This window comes from Zootoca vivipara, chromosome 6 (assembly GCF_965207765.1).
Source record: "Zootoca vivipara chromosome 6, rZooViv2.hap1.1, whole genome shotgun sequence".
NCBI lineage: Eukaryota > Metazoa > Chordata > Lepidosauria > Squamata > Lacertidae > Zootoca > Zootoca vivipara.
In genome coordinates, this window is record NC_142589.1 from 15,825,887 (window position 1) to 15,843,235 (window position 17,349).

A 17,349-nucleotide genomic window follows, 5' to 3' on the forward strand; every position below is an offset into this window, starting at 1 on the left:
TTAATAGTTTAAAAAAAGATTTTTACACACCAACATTTTTAATATTCTGTTGGAAGCCACCCAGAATGGCTGGGGAGGCCTGGCCAGATGGACGGGGTGTGAGTAATAAATTATTATTATTATTATTATTATTATTATTATTATTATTATTATTCAGAAACACAGAAACACAAGCTTTGAAATTTGCACTTATCCAAATTATTATTATTGATATTACTTGCCAGTTTAGGCTTGCCTGAACAAAAATGCTTTAAGCAGGCGTCAAAAAGAGTGTAGCAGAGCCAACTAATGTCAAAGCAGGCGTCAAAAAGAGTGTAGCAGAGCCAACTAATGTCAAAATAATTAATGGCTTCATCAAACTAAGCCTTATTCAGAGCTCAGTCCATTGAAATGAATGGGCCTGATTTAGTCGTGCCCATTAATTTCAATAGGTCTGCTCTGAGTAGGAACAATGCTTGATACAACCGCAAATCTCCAGATCCTCAGTCTATCTTCCGATCCAGACAAAAAATAGGGTTGTCTCCAATGCTAGTCCTACCCAGAGTAGACCCACTGAAGTTAAATGTGCGTGACTAACTTAGGCCCATTCATTTCAGTGGGCCTACTCTGAGTAAAGCACAGTTGGATGCAACCTCAGAAGAGCCTGCTGGGTCAGGACATATTAACTTAACGGGCAGGAGAAAGGTGCCCACACAACAGCCTCCTTAGCAAACATGGCGTCCCTCTGCAAGGCATGCTGGGAGTTGCAATTCACCCACAGTTTGGGTGGAGCCAGGGGCAGCCAAGGAGACCTCAGAACAGTTCTTACCGCATCAAGGATTTCAAATTTCTTCTTGGCTTGGAGGACATTGATCTATAAGCAAAAGAAAAAGGGGTGGGGAATGAGATTTCCAACAGAGTAACTAGCCTGCTCCCTGGGCTCTCCAAAAATACAAGCAAGAGCCAGTAGTGGTTAGAGGGCTGGACTCAGGGCCGTCTTAAGCGCCCCTCGCGCCATGGTGCGCCGGATCTCTCCGGCGTCCTCCCGCCCCATTTCCCAGCGCGGTGGGCGGGTGGGCGCAGCTCGCGGCGCCCTCCTGGCAGGCCGGCGCCATGGTGCCCTGCGCCACCCAGCCTGGCTGGACTAGGTGCTGGGAGAGCAGGGTTCGAATCCCCACTTGGCCATGAAGCTCACTGGGTGACATGGGGCAGGTCAGGGTCTTTGCAGAAGTGCAAAACATTTTAGGGGGGGGGGGGAATCCAAGGCAGAGTAGCTGACCTAAACAATGGCACTCATCTTCCAAACACTGGAAACAAGAGGGAAAGTTTGCTCTCAAAAAGTTATAATGCTGGCAAACTGCAATACCATGGAGCCACCTTGTGGCAAAACTGAGATACTACTTCTGGTTGCTCCTGGTTGTAAAAAATATGCAGTACTGTATATATATTTCCCAGTTTCGCATCCTGTGCTAAAAGTGCTACAATGTGGATTTTTGAAAGCAAATGAAGAATGGCTTGGCAACGGTTGAGTTTGGGGAAAGGTTTTGAGTGCGGCCAATTTGTAGCAGGAAGGGCCATTTCAGAGAGGTTGGTTCCTATCTGAATAAAGCATTGGCTTCCTTCACGTTGCAAACCGAGCCAGAGAAGATTTGGACCCTGTCAGGCCCGGAGGCGAAATAGTGTTCCTCCAAATCTCTCTCTCTGAGCCTCAGAATTTTCCCGAAGCCACAACCCCTCTCCACAGACCCCCGCCCTTGAGTGTTTTAGCCTGACTGGACTGTATCGCTGGATTCCAATAATGCCTACTGTTTGCAAAGATGATAAAGGATCTTTCTAGAATCTAGCTTACTGTACATTTACATTCCTTGCTCCACTCACTTTTGCCTCTAGCCCTGCCCCAGCACTGGGACATGGCCCTTGGGAGATTGCCCAGAAGGAAACATGGCCCTCAGGCTAAAAAAATTATCTCCACTCCTGCCATTACGGTTACATATGAGATTATTAGGTTTGAACAGCACAAGCTACTTCCTCCATGTGACCTTTTTAAAAAAACAGCAACAGGCTTAGATATTTCACGGTGGGTAGATCTATCAGAAGCTATTAACTGTGATAACAAAATGGAGCCTCCATGTTCAGTAGCAATATACCTCTGAAAACCAGAAACCCTAGAGAAGCAAGAAGGAAAAACATCCGTGTCCATAGGAATGGGCAAATCTGTCAATTTAGGTTTCTTTAAATTTCCTAACTTCAGTTTCCCACATTTTTACATCTGCTCGTGATTGATTGGTTGATTTCCTCGTGAAAATTCACAGAGCATATCTGAGTTAGATACAACCCTGTATTTCCTTATCACCACCACCATCATCACTTATTATTACATTTATATCCCATCCTTGCCTCCCAGGGAGCTCAACAACCCTGAGAGGTAGTTGGGCTGAGAGGCAGTGACTGGCCCAGCCCCCAATGGGTTCTATGGCTTCCATGGAACCATCGACCGCAGACCATGAAACGAATAAACAAAATCAGCCGGTGCATAATTATGGGGACCCATGTGGCGCTGTGGGTTAATCCACAGAGTCTAGGGCTTGCTGATCAGAAGGTCGGCGGCTCGAATCCCTGCAACGGGGTGAGCTCCCGTTGCTCGGTCCCAGCTCCTGCCCACCTAGCAGTTCGAAAGCACATCAAAGTGCAAGTAGATAAATAGGGACCGCTCCGGCGGGAAGGTAAATGGCGTTTCTGTGTGCTGCTCTGGTTCGCCAGAAGCAGCTTTGTCATGCTGGCCACATGACCCGGAAGCTGTCTGCGGACAAACGCCGGCTCCCTCGGCCTATAGAGCGAGATGAGCGCCACAACCCCAGAGTCGGACACGACTGGACCTGATGGTCAGGGGCCCCTTTACCTTTACCTTTTACCTGGGAGCTAGACACTTTCCCCAGTCCCATTTTGTCACCAGCGGAGGCAAAGAGGATAGTTCTGACCTATGCACTGAGGATTCAACATCTTCTCTTCCTCATCTCTCCGCCTCCCCCCCCCCCCCCGGCCCTGTTTGCTCATCCCTGGTGATCAACAGGATATGACAGCGTTAGCTGTCCCAGGATGAGACAGAAGGTGTCAGCAGATGGTTCCACTATAAAAGGGTGGGAAGAGAGGGAGCGGGGAGGGGGAGCTAATGGAACAGCTTGGATCAATATTAGCTTTGACTCCAGTTTGTAGCACAACACAAAGCCATTAGAAGCGATGCGGGAGGAGAAATCGGTCCGGAAATAGCTTTTCCACAATTCCAGAGGGAAGGTTGGCAGGAAAAGCCTTGATGTTGAGCAGCAGTCCAGTCCTGGCAACTACATGTCAAGTCAAGGTGCTTCCTTATATCAGGTCAGAGGGTTTCCTCCGACATTAGCTCTGCTCAGAGTAGAGACATTTATTGCGTTTACACCCCACCTTTCCTCCAAGGAGCTCCAGGCGGTGTACATTTATCCCCATTTATCCTCACAACAACCCTGTGAGGTAGGTTGAGCTGAGAGCGAGTGACTGGGCCAAGGTGAGCTTCAAGGTCTCCCAGGTCCTAATCCGACATTCTAACCACTACACCACACTGCCCATGGCTAACGTAGGTCCATTTATTTCAATGGGCCCATTCAGAATTGTAGTATTATTACTCTTAAAAATTTACACACCGCTTAATTTATAAAAGAAACCTCAAAGTTGCTCACAAAACTATAAAATGCAACATTAAAAGTGTCTTTAAAAGAGTTAACAACAGGTATCTGGTCCAAGCCCCTGCAATGCATGAATCTTTTGCCCAACGTGGGGCTCAAACCCATCACTCTGAGATGAAGAGTCTTATGCTCTACTGACTAAGCTATTCTTGAAAAAGTTTGACTTGGGAGAATTTCAGCCTTAGCAGGGCTGTCTAGGGCAGGGGTCCCCAAACTTACCCAGCTTCGGACCAGATGCCTGTCGCACCGATTGCGTGGTGGGCCGGAGTGTGGGGGAGCGTGGGGGGGCACGGGAGTGCGCGCCCATGCACAAACGCTATTTCTGGCACACTCCTGACCTGGAAAGCGCCGGAAATAGCTTGTGCGCATGTGCCTCCTCCGACATGGAAGTACGCCGGAAATGATGCTTGCGTGTGCGCACAAGGTATTTCCGGCGCTTTTCCGGGTTGGAAGTCGGCAGCCGCACCACGCTGCAAAGAGCGGGAGGTGGCAGTGGGCGGCGGGGGTCCCTGGGGGCCACATAAAAGAGCCTTGGGGGCCATATGTGGCCCCCCGGGCTGTAGTCTGGGGACCCCTGGTCTAGGGGAAGACCTCACCTGTAAGACGTAGTCGAGGGCTAAGTGTCTGAAGCATTTCCTGGTGATTGTCAAGGTGCCAGTGGCCTCTTCGACCTCATGGGGCTTGTGCCGCGGGGCTTGTGCGTTCTTGACCAAGGCAATCTCCATGTCTTCCCGTACCTTATCGAACTGTTTTTTGGTCTCCTTGAATTTCCGGACGTCACTGCAAGGCAATTTTATTCATTTACGAATTTGCTTCCCGTTAAAAAAGAGAGAGAGAATCTGTTTACTTACCAATTGACACCCCATTGAAGAAATAAAAGAAATGTCAGAGCTGCTTCCCAGTAATAGCATCATGCAATGAAAAGAATTCGAAAGCAATGCTATACAGTGGAACCTCAGTTTATGAATTTTCGGTTTACGAACGCTGCGGACCCATCTGGAACGGATTAATTCACTTTCCATTACTTTCAATGGGAAAGTTCGCTTCAGTTTATGAACAGACGTCCGCTTCAGTTTATGAACAGACGTCCGGAACCAATTGTGTTCATAAACCGAGGTACCACTGTATCTAAAAGCAAGGAAAACATTAAGAGGAGCCTGACTGCTGGATCAGGCCAATGGCCCATCTAGTCCAGCATCCTGTTCTCACACTGGCCAAGCAGATGCCCCAATGGGAAGCACTGTCATTTTCTAGTTGCTTTACAGCACCTGCTCTTTATTTTATTTTCACTTTCCTAGTCCTCATGGAAACATATGGCTGGAGTAGACACCAAGCCTGCCCCACCCCCCCAGATGTGCAAAGAGGATTGTGAAGGGGGCGGGGCGGCCTATTCCAGCTGCTCCAGCTGCTCTCCTAACATTATAGGGCAGCAATCATATCCATAATCTAGACAGCATGTAACCCCATGCATACCTTAGCCTCCTTGCCCAGACAGAAAATTAAGAATGCAGCTCAAGAGGGATTATATCTGTGGAATTTGTTTTTTGTTTTGTTACCCAAGCCCAAAGAATTATGATTAGTTACTTTTTTTAATTGTTTCGCCCTTCCTCTAAAGGTCTCAAGGAGCAGTATGCAGCAGATTTCCCTAGCCCTGGGTCAGCAGAAGTTCCTGTATTGTTGGGGGTTGGACTAGATGATCCTCAGGATGCCTTCCAACTCTACAGTTCTATGAGTCTATGGTCTACAAACTGAAACAGCCACACAGGCTAGCAGGCATGAGGGATGGGAACCAGCGTGCAAGATCAAGCATGGCTCCAGAAACTGGCTTTCAAATCCACTTTTACTCATCCTTCTTGCCCCACCAACCGGTTAGATCAGCCAGAATTTAAGCACCTCAGAAATTTTGGGGAAGGTGAGGGACGCCTGAACTCCTTCAGCAGCGGGGAGGGTGCTAGGAGGTCAATGGTCCACCATTGTTCTCCCCCTGCCACCCACTTGATGAAGTCGCCTGCAGTGCCTGACAAGCTCCGCGTCTATGGCCTGTTCCCATAGAAACCAGCTCTTACTTAGCTGAAGGCCTCGGCTGCCTCACTGACCTATATTCTGTGGCTTACGATGTCGTCTCCGTACCTGCCCCCTTTTCTTTTATTAAAAGAGGATTAGGAGCTCAAAGGAGGTGTGTACCCTCCACAACATTAGGAACACATGAAGTTGGCCTGTTCTGAATACACCCAGCTCAGTGCCGTCTACACTGACTGGCAGCGCTTCTCTTCCCAACCCTACCTATTGAACCTGGGACCTTTAGCATAAGATGTCAGCAGGTCTTGCTCAAGCACTTCCAAGGGCAATCATAAGGAATGCAAACGTGCCCATTCAGGAACATAGGAACCTGCAATATACAGCCATTGGGTCCATCGAGCTCAGGCATCCCCAAACTGCGGCCCTCCAGATGTTTTGGACTACAATTCCCATCATCCCGGACCACTGGTCCTGTTAGCTAGGGATCATGGGAGTTGTAGGCCAAAACATCTGGAGGGCCGCAGTTTGGGGATGCCTGATCTAGCTCAATAGCATCTACACTGACTGGCTGCAGCTGTCCAGGGTTTCCCAGCCCTACCACAAGACGCAGAGATTCAACCTGGGGGGCCTTCTGCATGCAGAGCAGGTGCTCCACAGCTGAGCTGCAGCCCTTCCCCTGCTGCAAGAGGCTTCCTTATACTATTGATCCATGTAGGTCAATAGTGTCTACACTGACTGGCAGAAGCTCTCTGGGGTTTCAGGCAGGAGTTCTTCCCAACCCTACCTGGAGATGCTAGGTAATGAACCCAGGACCTTCTGAATGCAAAATCAGATGCTCTGCTACTAAGCCATTGCCATTCTCCTTTCCCACCAATGAAAATAAGGGTAATTATGTCGACGGTCAGTGTTTGAGCTTCCCTGCCATAAACATTGCTCTTCCGTGCTTGCTATATACAGCAGTACCTTGGTTTTTGAATGTAATCCATTCCAGAAGACCATTCGAGTTCTGAAACGTTCCAAAACCGAAAACGCAATAGCCGACAGCTAGGCCTCAGGATCTTGCATTCAGCAGAAACTGTGTGGCATGTTTGACTTCCGAGGCATGTTCGAAAACCAAAGCATTTACTTCCAGGCTTACGGCATTCAAAAACAGAAATGCTCGTCAACGGAGATGTTCAAAAACCGAGGTACCGTTGTATATGGTAAGGTGACCATACCACTTTACTTAAAAAAGCAAAAGGATATTTAAGATTGCATCCTGCTCAGAGTAGATCAATTGACATGATTAACTAGGTCTACTCACTTCAGTGGGTATACTCTGGAGCAAGATGCAGTGGGATATAGGCCCCTCCCCATACTCACACATGTATGATCTGCAACCAAACATTGCAGAACAGAATACAGTGGTACCTCAGTTTACAAACACAATTGGTTCCAGAAGTCTGTACTTAACCTGAAGCGTACTTAACCTGAAGCGAACTTTCCCATTGAAAGTAATGGAAAGTGGATTAATCCATTCCAGACAGTCCGTGGAGTACTCAACCTGAAGCGTACTTAACCCGAAGTATGAGTGTAATTGGTTCCGGAAGTCTGTACTTAACCTGAAGCGAACTTTCCCATTGAAAGTAATGGAAAGTGGATTAATCCGTTCCAGACAGGTTCATGGACAGTACTTAAACTGAAAATACTCAAACCGAGGCGTACTTAAACCGAGGTATGTCTGTACTCCTGTTCAGGATTCCAAACATTCCTTTCTTCCACCCACCTAGTTTTGTGATTCCCCTCTGCAGCCATCAGTTCTCCTTCTGTGACCAGGCAGCAGACTGGGGTACTTTGTTTTTAGTGGGGCTTCCCCCACGCCCCTTAAGAGTTGCGTTCCTAAAGATTGATATGCTTCTGTATTTCTTGGGGGATTCCCGCCCCCCTTCGCAGCCCATCCTTACAGCCATCCTAACAGATCTTCCAGTTGATCTCACCTGGTTATTATCAATGGCATGTGCTGTGATCCACTATGACAGATTCAACCCTCCCCTCCATCAACACACACAAACATGAAACAGATACTCACTCTTTCACGAAATTGTGCAACTGTTGCCGGACAGACCTCTGAGCCTGGTCGAAAAGGATCTAGGGCAGAGGAAAGAGGAAGCAGGGAAGAGAAGGAAAGTAAGAATATATGTGAAGAAAACTCACTTAATCGAAGATCTTAAATGTTACCAGACAGCACGGGAGCAGAGGTGCTGCTGAGAGTGTTCTTCTTCTAGGGCAGTGTTTCCCAACCAGTGTGCCTCCAGCTAGCAAGACCAGTGGTCAGGAATGATGGGAGTTGTAGTCCCAAAACATCTGGAGGCACACTGGTTGGGAAACACTGTTCTAGGGATTGCCCCAGAAACGCTTCCCAATCGGACAAAACCATCTCTAAGACCATGAAACAAGCCCAGCAGAACTTGAACAGGACAGCACCGCTTCTCCTGGCTGCTGGATCAGGCCAAAGGCCCACCTAGTCCAGCATCCTGGTCTCACAGTGGCCAACCAGATGCCTCTGAAAAGACTGCGAGTCCAAAATCACTCCATCCACTTGTGACCCCCCAGAAACTGGTGTTCAGAAGCAGGCTGCCAGCTAATGCAGTTTATTTTATTATTATTTTTAAAAAGAAGGTGCTTGCGTCTTGATAGAAGTGCCATCGGTGTCGGCACAAAATGGCTACCAAGGACAGCCAAAGAAAAGAGGCAATGGTTCTTCATGAGTACCATCACATAAAAAACTGCAAATTCAATTGAATTTCTCTCCCATTGCAAAGCAAAGCTTCATTTTAAAAGTTTTTTTTAAAGGCAATAAAACTGGTTCTCAAAGGGTGTGATGTGTCACACTGGTTTGGCAGGAGAGGGTGGCAAGCGTGGCAGGATTATTCAAAAACCATCAAAGAAACATTTTAAACATTTCAGTGTAGTGTGGTATCAATGTTGTTGCAGAATATGGATAGATACCTTCTCAACATGGGAGCAAGAGCGTCAAGCGACACCGAGGAAAATCCTAGTTCTAGTTTGTCATTAGACTTTGGGCATGATTCATGTTCTTATGTAGATGCGTTGTTTTATACTTTCTGGATGTCCCATGATCATGTTCTAATGTAGTTTTGTTCTATGCTATAAATCAAGCACTGCTAGGAGTTGTTTCATTTTGTTTTCCAATGTATTTCTCATCAATTAAAAATTCGGTGTGGCACGAGCAAATTTTTATTCTGAAAGTGTGGCCCGCAAGAAAAGAAAAATTGAGAACCACTGCAATAAAATAACACTTTTAAAACCATTGGGTTTTTTTTTAATAAACACCCCAAAACCTGTTGTGTTCTGCTCAGGAAAAGCAGCAAGGCTATATGGCTGGACCACGGACAGCTCCCAGCGATCCACTTGCTCTGAAAGAGATTGGGTGCAGACAGAGGCCTTTTATACCTCCTCCAGGCTCCACCCCCTTGAGAGAACTTAAAGGGCCTTAAAGGGCCAGTCCTCTGGCCTGAAGATGGACACACTACCTCGCACCTGGTGTTCTCCTTGAGCCTCTGGACTGGTGATGTGTGATGGAAGGCCAAGATGCCCCCTCCTCCAATGAATGCCTGTGTCCCCAATTCCTCCCTCCCACTCGGTCTTCTTGAGAGGTGCTTCAGCTGCCAAATGTTTTACGCAGAACCCCTTCCCAAATATTTTGAACAAGGTCTGTCTATATTTGAATTCCTCGTTTCTACCACTAGAGGGCACCATCTTCTCATGCTCCAACTTCTACTGGCGCCATATAAAGAAAAGAAGGCTGCCCCCTTTTGTCAGGCAAAACTGCATAGAAATATCGAACCAGTAAGCGTTTAGCTAGAACTATATAATAAAACAGCCAAGACCAGCATCAAGGAGTTGGGGACGGGAACATATGAAGAGCCCGGTGGCTGGATCAGGCCGATGACCCATCTAGTCCAGCATCCTGTTCTCCCATTGTTCAACCCTACGCCTGTGGGAATCTTGCAAGCAGGATCTGAGTGCAACAGCAAATAGCACACAGAGGACTGGATGGGACAGAGGGAAGAAGTCCCCAGACAGTTTTCCTGGGTCGTGTGGCCAGCATGACAAAGCCGCTTCTGGCGAACCAGAGCAGCACACGGAAACACCGTTTACCTTCCCGCTGGAGCGGTACCTATTTATCTACTTGCACTTTTTGGCGTGCTTTCGAACTGCTAGATTGGCAGGAGCTGGGACCGAGCAACAGGAGCTCACCCCGTCGCGGGGATTCGAACCGCCGACCTTCTGATCGGCAAGTCCAAGAGGCTCAGTGGTTTAGACCACCGCGCCACCCGCGTCTCTTATTTACTCAGAGTAAACCACTGAAATCGATGACCATGGGGCTGTTTAGAGCCATTGATTTCAATAGGTCTACACTGAGGAAAACTGAGTTAAACACACCCCTTGGACACAATGCTTTAAGAAAACCAGCTCTTTTCTCATAAGCTGCAATATTGAACTGACTACTGGCCAATATCTTGTGGAGAGGATTTGCAGAGGGCTCCTCCATTTATTTATTAAAAAAAAAATCAAATTAAATTGATTGGATTTTTTAAAAAAGGGCTCAGCTTACTATTTTTATTTTTATTTTAAGTTTGATTTCTAACTACACAGTCGCTTTTGGGGCTTCCGATCCATGCTTGGAAGGGTTCGTATGAAGTAAAAAGTTTCCAGAAAGTCTGTCTCGCCTTCCCACCCATCTCTCAGCCCCAAAGAAGTCATCAAGATTCCAGGATGTGACTCACTCAATGCTGGTCACTTTGGAAGGAGATTTTTCCTCCGGGATCAGGGGCTAATCCTTAAAACTTCCTTGTTGCAAAGCTAGCCCAGCCACAGTGGCGGGCAAAGCAAGAGCCTGGGGTGCCAAAATTCCGGGGGTGCATCTCTCAAAAAAATGTGGGGAGGCAAAGAGATGTCTCCCCCCCCCAATCGTTTCCTTTCCTTTCCTGAATTCCATGGAGATTCCTGTGCATGCACCATTTGCCACATCTTTTCATACCTCCCCCCCCCACCACCAATCTTGATACGCTTGTCATATCAGCAGTCTTCTTCTTGTTGTTCGACTAACATGCAGGAGAGCAGGATGCATCTCAGTGGCAGAACATCTGCTTTGCCTTCAGAAGGTCTCAGGTTCAATCCCTGGCTTCTCCAGATAGGGTTGGGAATGTCCCCTGCCTGAAACCCTGGCGAACCGCTGCCAGTCAGTGTAGACAATACTGATCTAGATGCACTTTATAACACAGCTTTCTTGTTCTTAAACAGGAAGAACATTTGTGCCCACTCTGAAATACAGCCACATCAAGATCTGCCTACCCAGCGTTCCATCCATGAGTACTGATGATTTGCTCTAAAATACAGGTGGATTTTCAATAATAATAATAATAATAATAATAATAATAATAATAATAATAATAATAATGTGTTACTTATACCCCGCCCATCTGGCCAGGCCTCCCCAGCCACTCTGGGCGGCTCCCAACTGAATATTAAAAACACGATCAAACATCAAACATAAGAAACTTCTCTAAACAGGGCTGCCTTCAGATGTCTTCTGAAAAGTCAGATAGTTGTTTATTTCCTTGACATCTGATGGGAGGGTGTTCCACAGGGCGGGTGCCACTACCAAGAAGGCCCTCTGCCTGGTTCCCTATAACCTCACTTTTCGCAATGAGGGAACTGCCAGAAGGCCCTTGGCATGTACTAATGTGAAAATGAACTTTTGATGGGAAACATGAGAAATTCTCTGGTTCGCCCATCACAGGATCTCTGCCTGCCATTGAAGGAAATGGCTCCGTTGGGGAAATCAAGGACATTTTGCAGCAGGGCTTGCAAGGAAGGGAGTTGGCCAGCCAGAGAGGAGATAGCAGTTCCACTTTGCCGTTTAATGGCCCAGAGGAAAGATCCATCAGCTACTGCACCGATGCAATCCCTAATGCCTTTGCATTGCTGTGTTACCCTAAGCGCAGCAGCCTGAAACAGTAAAGGCTATCGATCCGTAACTGGCAGAGACTTTAATAGCTGGGAGCAAGACCACTCTGCTCTGGCTTTTTGCAGGGATGCTCCCCAAAGCCTCAATGCCTGCATTTCTCTCCTGGGTTTTGGACTTCCAAACGGCCCAGTCTCGTTTCTGAAGCAGGAGCAAGGCATGTTTGAATCCCCCAATGTTCTCAGGGCGCCTTTGCTAACCTGGTGCCTTCCTGATGTTTTGGACCACAACTCCCATCAGCCCCAGGGAGCTGTAGTCTGAAACAGCTGGAGGTCGGTGAAGGCTTTTTCTTGGAGATGCTAGAGGGAGTCATTCTTAGGAAGGAGCATGTAGAATAATAATAATAATAATAATAATTTATTATTTATACCCCGCCCATCTGGCCGGGTTCCCCCAGCCACTCTGGGCGGCTTCCAAAAAAAAAAAAAACTTACGCTGAGTCTATCTCTGAGGTACGACATTTCCTGCAAAGATAAAAGTAAGGGGCGAGTCCTCATGATTGTAAATAAAGGGCTGGTTTAAATAAACAGATAGGAAACTTTGTCTGGATAGCTCAATTGGTTAGAGCGTGGTGCTGATAATGCCAAGGTTGCAGGTTTGATCCCCAAATGGGACAGCTGCATATTCCTGCATTGCAGGGGGTTGGACTAGATGATCCTACGGGTCCCTTCCAATTCTATGATTCTACGGAACTGCCTTAAACCAACTCAGACTACTGGTCTGTCTAGCTCGCCGTTGCCTACTGAGCCCTCCAGAGTCTCAGGCAGGAATATTTCCCACCCCTAACTGGCGATGCTGAGGATTGAACCTGGGACCTTCTGCACACAAAGCAGGTGCACTATGGCCCCTCTTCACAAATCCCAACACGAAATGACTTCTGGGACTAAATGTGTGGCTCAGAAACCAGCCCGTAAATCCTAAGGATTGGAAGTCGAAAAAATGTACTCCCGGCAGAAGGAAAACAAGCCTTTGAAATAGAGTGTGACTTATGCCACCCTTTTTTTGCCAGGGTAGGCTGCCAGGTCATGTGACTGAGCTGAACAGATTTGGGATCCAGCATAAGTCACCCCGCCTTGCCCGGTTTCTGTCCCCGCCACTCTCACATAACGCCCATTTGGGGGGTACTTAGGCTGCCACAGAAGACGGCGCTTCTCTGCGATTATACTGAAAGGCCAAACCCTCGTGCGCCACACACCCAGCGTGAGCACTGCTTGCAGCCTCACGACTCCCTCTGCCTTCACACAGGGAGCAAGGGATGAGCCAATGTGCTAAATCCCACCCCCATGCGCACACAAAATGGGGGGGGGGCAAAGCACAGAAACAGAAAAACCACTAAAAATAACTTTCCTCCCCCTTCAGATTGCTCCAGGCTTCGCCGCCCGGCAGAAAGATGTTTGAGTCAATCTACAGACATTCCCCGGAGACAGATCTCCGTGCATGAGAGCGCAGGGCCCTGTGTGGAGCAGCACGCCCTTGGGAAAGGAGAGTTGCAAGCAGCGGCAGTTCTGTGTATTTTTCATCTGGTGTGGAAGGCAGAAGCAGGTGCTTTTATGAAAAAGAGCTGCAGTTCCCAAAATGGGCAGTACTCTCCCCCATGGGGGGCAGTGGGATTACCTTGGGGGGGAGCTGCTAAGAGGCAAGGGGGTGGCAGGGGGTACCCTAAGAGGCTTCAAAAAGCTAGTATCGCTGGATCAAGTTCATCAGCTTTGTCAAAATAATTCAACTAAATCGTTTCACTTGGATTCTGAATAATTATGCAATTAATTCTTACAGTTTTGAATTTTATTGCGTTGTTATCTTCCTCAGTTGTGTAAAAACCGCTCTTCTGAATAATGCTTTTTAAACCAGTGGTTCTCAAAGGGTGTGGCGCGCCACATTGATGTGGCAGGAGAGGATGGCAAGTGGGGCAGGAAGATTCAAGGGCAATCAAAGAAGCATCTAAACATTTCAGGGTAGTATAGTATAGTATAGTATAGTATAGTATAGTATAGTATAGTATAGTATAGTATAGTATAGTATAGTATAGTATAAAAAAATGTTTTCATTTGCAGAATTGGCAAGAGGTTTGTTGATAGTTATATTTTGGTTCATGTTCTTATGTAGCTGTATTGTTTTATACTATCCAGATGTCTCATGATCATATTATAAAGTAGTTGTGCTCTATGTTATAAATCAAGCACTGGTAGTTGTATCTTTTTTGCTTTCCAATGTATTTCTTAGCAATAAAGAATTCGGTGTGGCGTGTGCAAATTTCTATTCAGAAGGTGTGGCCCAGAGAAAAATAAGTTTGAGAACATTTAGCAAACGCTGAAACCTGCGTTGCAGGTTTGGGAGTACTCAGGGGAGGGTACACAAAATGTTGCACACTGGTCCGTCTAACCTTTTTCAAGAGAGCCCGAGGCTCACCTGGCACCCAACCTGCCAGCCTTTCAGCAAAAAGCAAAAAAGCTTTTCAGGCTCCAGCGACAGGGAGCCTTCGGCCTGGTGACCAGAGGCAGAGATGGGTGCAGCCACAGATGCAGAACCATAGCTGCCAACTACCCCGTTTTCCCCGGGAAACCCCCATATTTTCTTACCGTTTCCCACAGATGTCCCGAATGGCAAAATACCCCGTATTCCCCCGGATTATGGAGCTCCTGCTGGCAGCCATGTTCTTCTGGTGCCACGCCAGCACCGGAAGTCGCTTCTATGCACTTCCGGACATGCATAGAAGCGACTTCCGATGCCGCTGTGCCCATTTCCAAAATGTCCGCAGCGCCAGAAGTCACTTCTATGCATGTCCAGAAGTGCATAGAAGCCACTTCCGGTGCCGCAGCGCTGCTGATCCCGGATATTTCAATCCGGAACTTGGCACCCATGTGCAGAGCTCACTTTTGCACAGTAGGCTAGTTTCTAAACACAGCCCTCTCTGTCCTCCATCCAGGCAAGCAGGAAGAGGCATGATCAGAACGAAATGATGTTTTCCAGCTAGCCACAAAAAAAACCCCAAAGGAGAGTTCAGAGCAGGGCTGGGGAGGGGGTGTGGCTTGAGGAGAGGGGGCGTGGCCTGGGAAGAGACGCCTGAGGCTCAGGCAGAGAGGTCCAGAATGCCTCATTTGATCCCCCAGGCCTGCTGTTGTTCCCCATCCCAGTCATATGTTAACAACTGGTGCTGAACTGAAAAATACCAACACCACCCCCGCCCCATGTTTCCTTTCCAACCATCAGTAACGGGGAAATAAATTGCATTTGGAAATTATCTGCTGAAAATCTGGGGGAGGACAGATTTCGGCACAGTGCTACCAACAACTTTTCAAAAAATAATAGAAATTATCCCCCCGCAAATGCCAATCCAACGCCCCGCGAGTATTTTAAGCTTGCTGCTCAGCAGGAGATGCACGAACTTGAAAGCTGAACGAACTGAAGGGTGTTTGGGCTGTGTGTGTGTGTGTGTGTGTGTATGACCTAGATTTTTTTCCTACACCGTCTCTTGTCTCTCTCCATTAAGGGAGGGCATCTAGTTTTAGAATCACAGCTAACTGCGCCCAGATGTGGTGCATTTGAAAGGACATAGAGGCTGCTGAGAAGATCTACAACAGGGGCAAGGAACCTTTTCCAGCCCAGGGGCCGCATTCCCTCCTGGTCAGCCTTCCAAGGGCCGCATGCCAGTGGTGGGCGGGGCCGGGGGCTAAAGTGGGTGGGGCAACAAATGTACATCTCACCACACCCCCTCCTAGACAAGCTAGAGCAGGGGTCAGCAAACTTTTTCAGCAAGGGGCCGGTCCACTGTCCCTCAGACTTTGTGGGGGACTGGACTATATTGGGGGGGGGGAATGAACAAATTCCTATGCCCCACAAATAACCCAGAGATGCATTTTAAATAAAAGGACACATTCTACTCATGTAAAAACATGCTGATTCCCAGACCGTCCGCAGGCCGGATTTAGAAGGCGATTGGACTGGATCCGGCCCCTGGGGCTTAGTTTGCCTACCCATGAGCCAGAGGCATTAGCAGAGTTCCTGGACACATTCCAACCATGAAAAAAAAAATTGTGGTCTAAAACAGGACAGGTGAGGGGTGTGGCCTGAGGAGTGGGTGTGGCCTAGGGATAATTGTGAGGGCCAGACAGAGACACATGGAGGGCTGCATTAGGCCCCCAGGCCTGAGCTCCCCACCCCGACCTACAATGACCTTTCCTTAGATATGTTTAACAATGGATGGCCCCCTTCTCAATGCTCGGCTTTACTCGGTGCCATCTCTGCACCTAATGGACAGTGTGGTGAAGTGGTTAGAGCATTTGACTACAACAAGGGAGACTCTGGTTCAAACTCTGACTCAGCTACTGACCTTGGGCCAGTCAGCTTAACCTACCTCACAGGCCTGTTGTGAAGATAAAATGAGTAACTGAGGACCATGTATATGTTGCCTTGAACTCCTTGCAGGAAAGGGAGGATCTAAAAGCAGCAAGCAAATGAATGAAATCTTATCAGCACAATCTAGACCTGCGCTTCCTGTTTTAATTGCTGTGTTGTTTTACTGTTCTTGCCTATTGCATATTCTAATAACTAATGCTTATATTTTAATTGCCTGTGCAACTGGATAGAATCCTGTTTGGGGCATTAAGTGGCCTATTAAATAATTAAGAATAAAAACTAATTAATATCTACTGAGGCCAAGTCCATGATACCACTACTTGTTTCTCCTTTGGTGGCAGTGAAAAGAAACATATACTTCCCCCCCCCTCCCGAAAACCTACAAGAAGTTACTTTCAGCTCAGAATGGCCCTCACCTACCCTCAGTGGCATCATCCTCACTCGACCACACACACACACACACACACACACACACACAACTGTGCATGCATCTTCAGTCTGGCAGGAGGAGCGGGCTGCAAATTATAGCATAGGCACTCTGGGTGGGGTCTTGCCCTCCTCCACCCCCCCTCTCCCAACAAACATTCTTCTCCAGGGTCTGCCCTGTGACATCACCAGGGTCCTCGTCCTCCGTCCTCCCCCCAATAACACCAAGGGGTCTCCGGTTTGGGAGTTGAAATCTCAGGGCCCGGGATTGCTCCTGACCTGTCAGCCCTACCTAAATGAATTCAGCCAATATTTTCTCTCCCCATTGATCGTTTTCAAATGCGTATACTCCTTTCCTCATTCACCGATAGAGAATCCTCAGAGAGAAAATGCAGCAGAAATTTTCAGGGCAGTACTAGAATGAACGTCAATAGACCCATGGAAAAACTGAGGTCGAGATTGCATGGCCCTCTTCCTTCACCCCAGGAGTGTCATTCAGAAGGAAACCGTTTTATGCCTTCCCCTTCTGGACGCGGATTTTACAGCCCTGAGGATTAGACGCCCCTGCCAGACTTTCTCCTGGCGACTGATTTTTTTTTCATCAAAATTTTGAAACATGGAGCGGAAACGCAGCCTGCACCATCCCTGACCTGCTGCGTCTGGGTGGGGGAGAAAACCTTTCCTTATTTCAAAGCGCCCCCTCTCCCCACTCCAAAGAGTGGCGGTCGTCCTGTGCCGTCCACTCCCTCTGTCTGGAGTTACTCTGCAGACACAGTTCCTGGCTTGCTAAGGAGCTAACTCAGCAGCTTATGTGGAACGCCCTGG

At 47.9% G+C, this 17,349-nt stretch overlaps 1 protein-coding gene across 3 annotated transcripts in view; it reads right to left on the reverse strand.

Annotated features, from left to right (window-relative positions):
• ACAP3 (ArfGAP with coiled-coil, ankyrin repeat and PH domains 3) overlaps positions 1 to 17,349 on the reverse strand; it is a 138,712-nt gene that overhangs the window by 60,089 nt on the left and 61,274 nt on the right. For all 3 annotated transcript variants that reach the window (XM_088671620.1, XM_035117469.3, XM_088671619.1), the window contains exons 5-7: positions 7,783 to 7,841; positions 4,292 to 4,475; positions 809 to 853 (exon numbers count right to left, since the gene is read on the reverse strand). In XM_088671620.1, the coding sequence (XP_088527746.1) occupies positions 809 to 853; positions 4,292 to 4,475; positions 7,783 to 7,841 (288 nt within the window). The remainder of the gene's footprint in view (positions 1 to 808; positions 854 to 4,291; positions 4,476 to 7,782; positions 7,842 to 17,349) is intronic.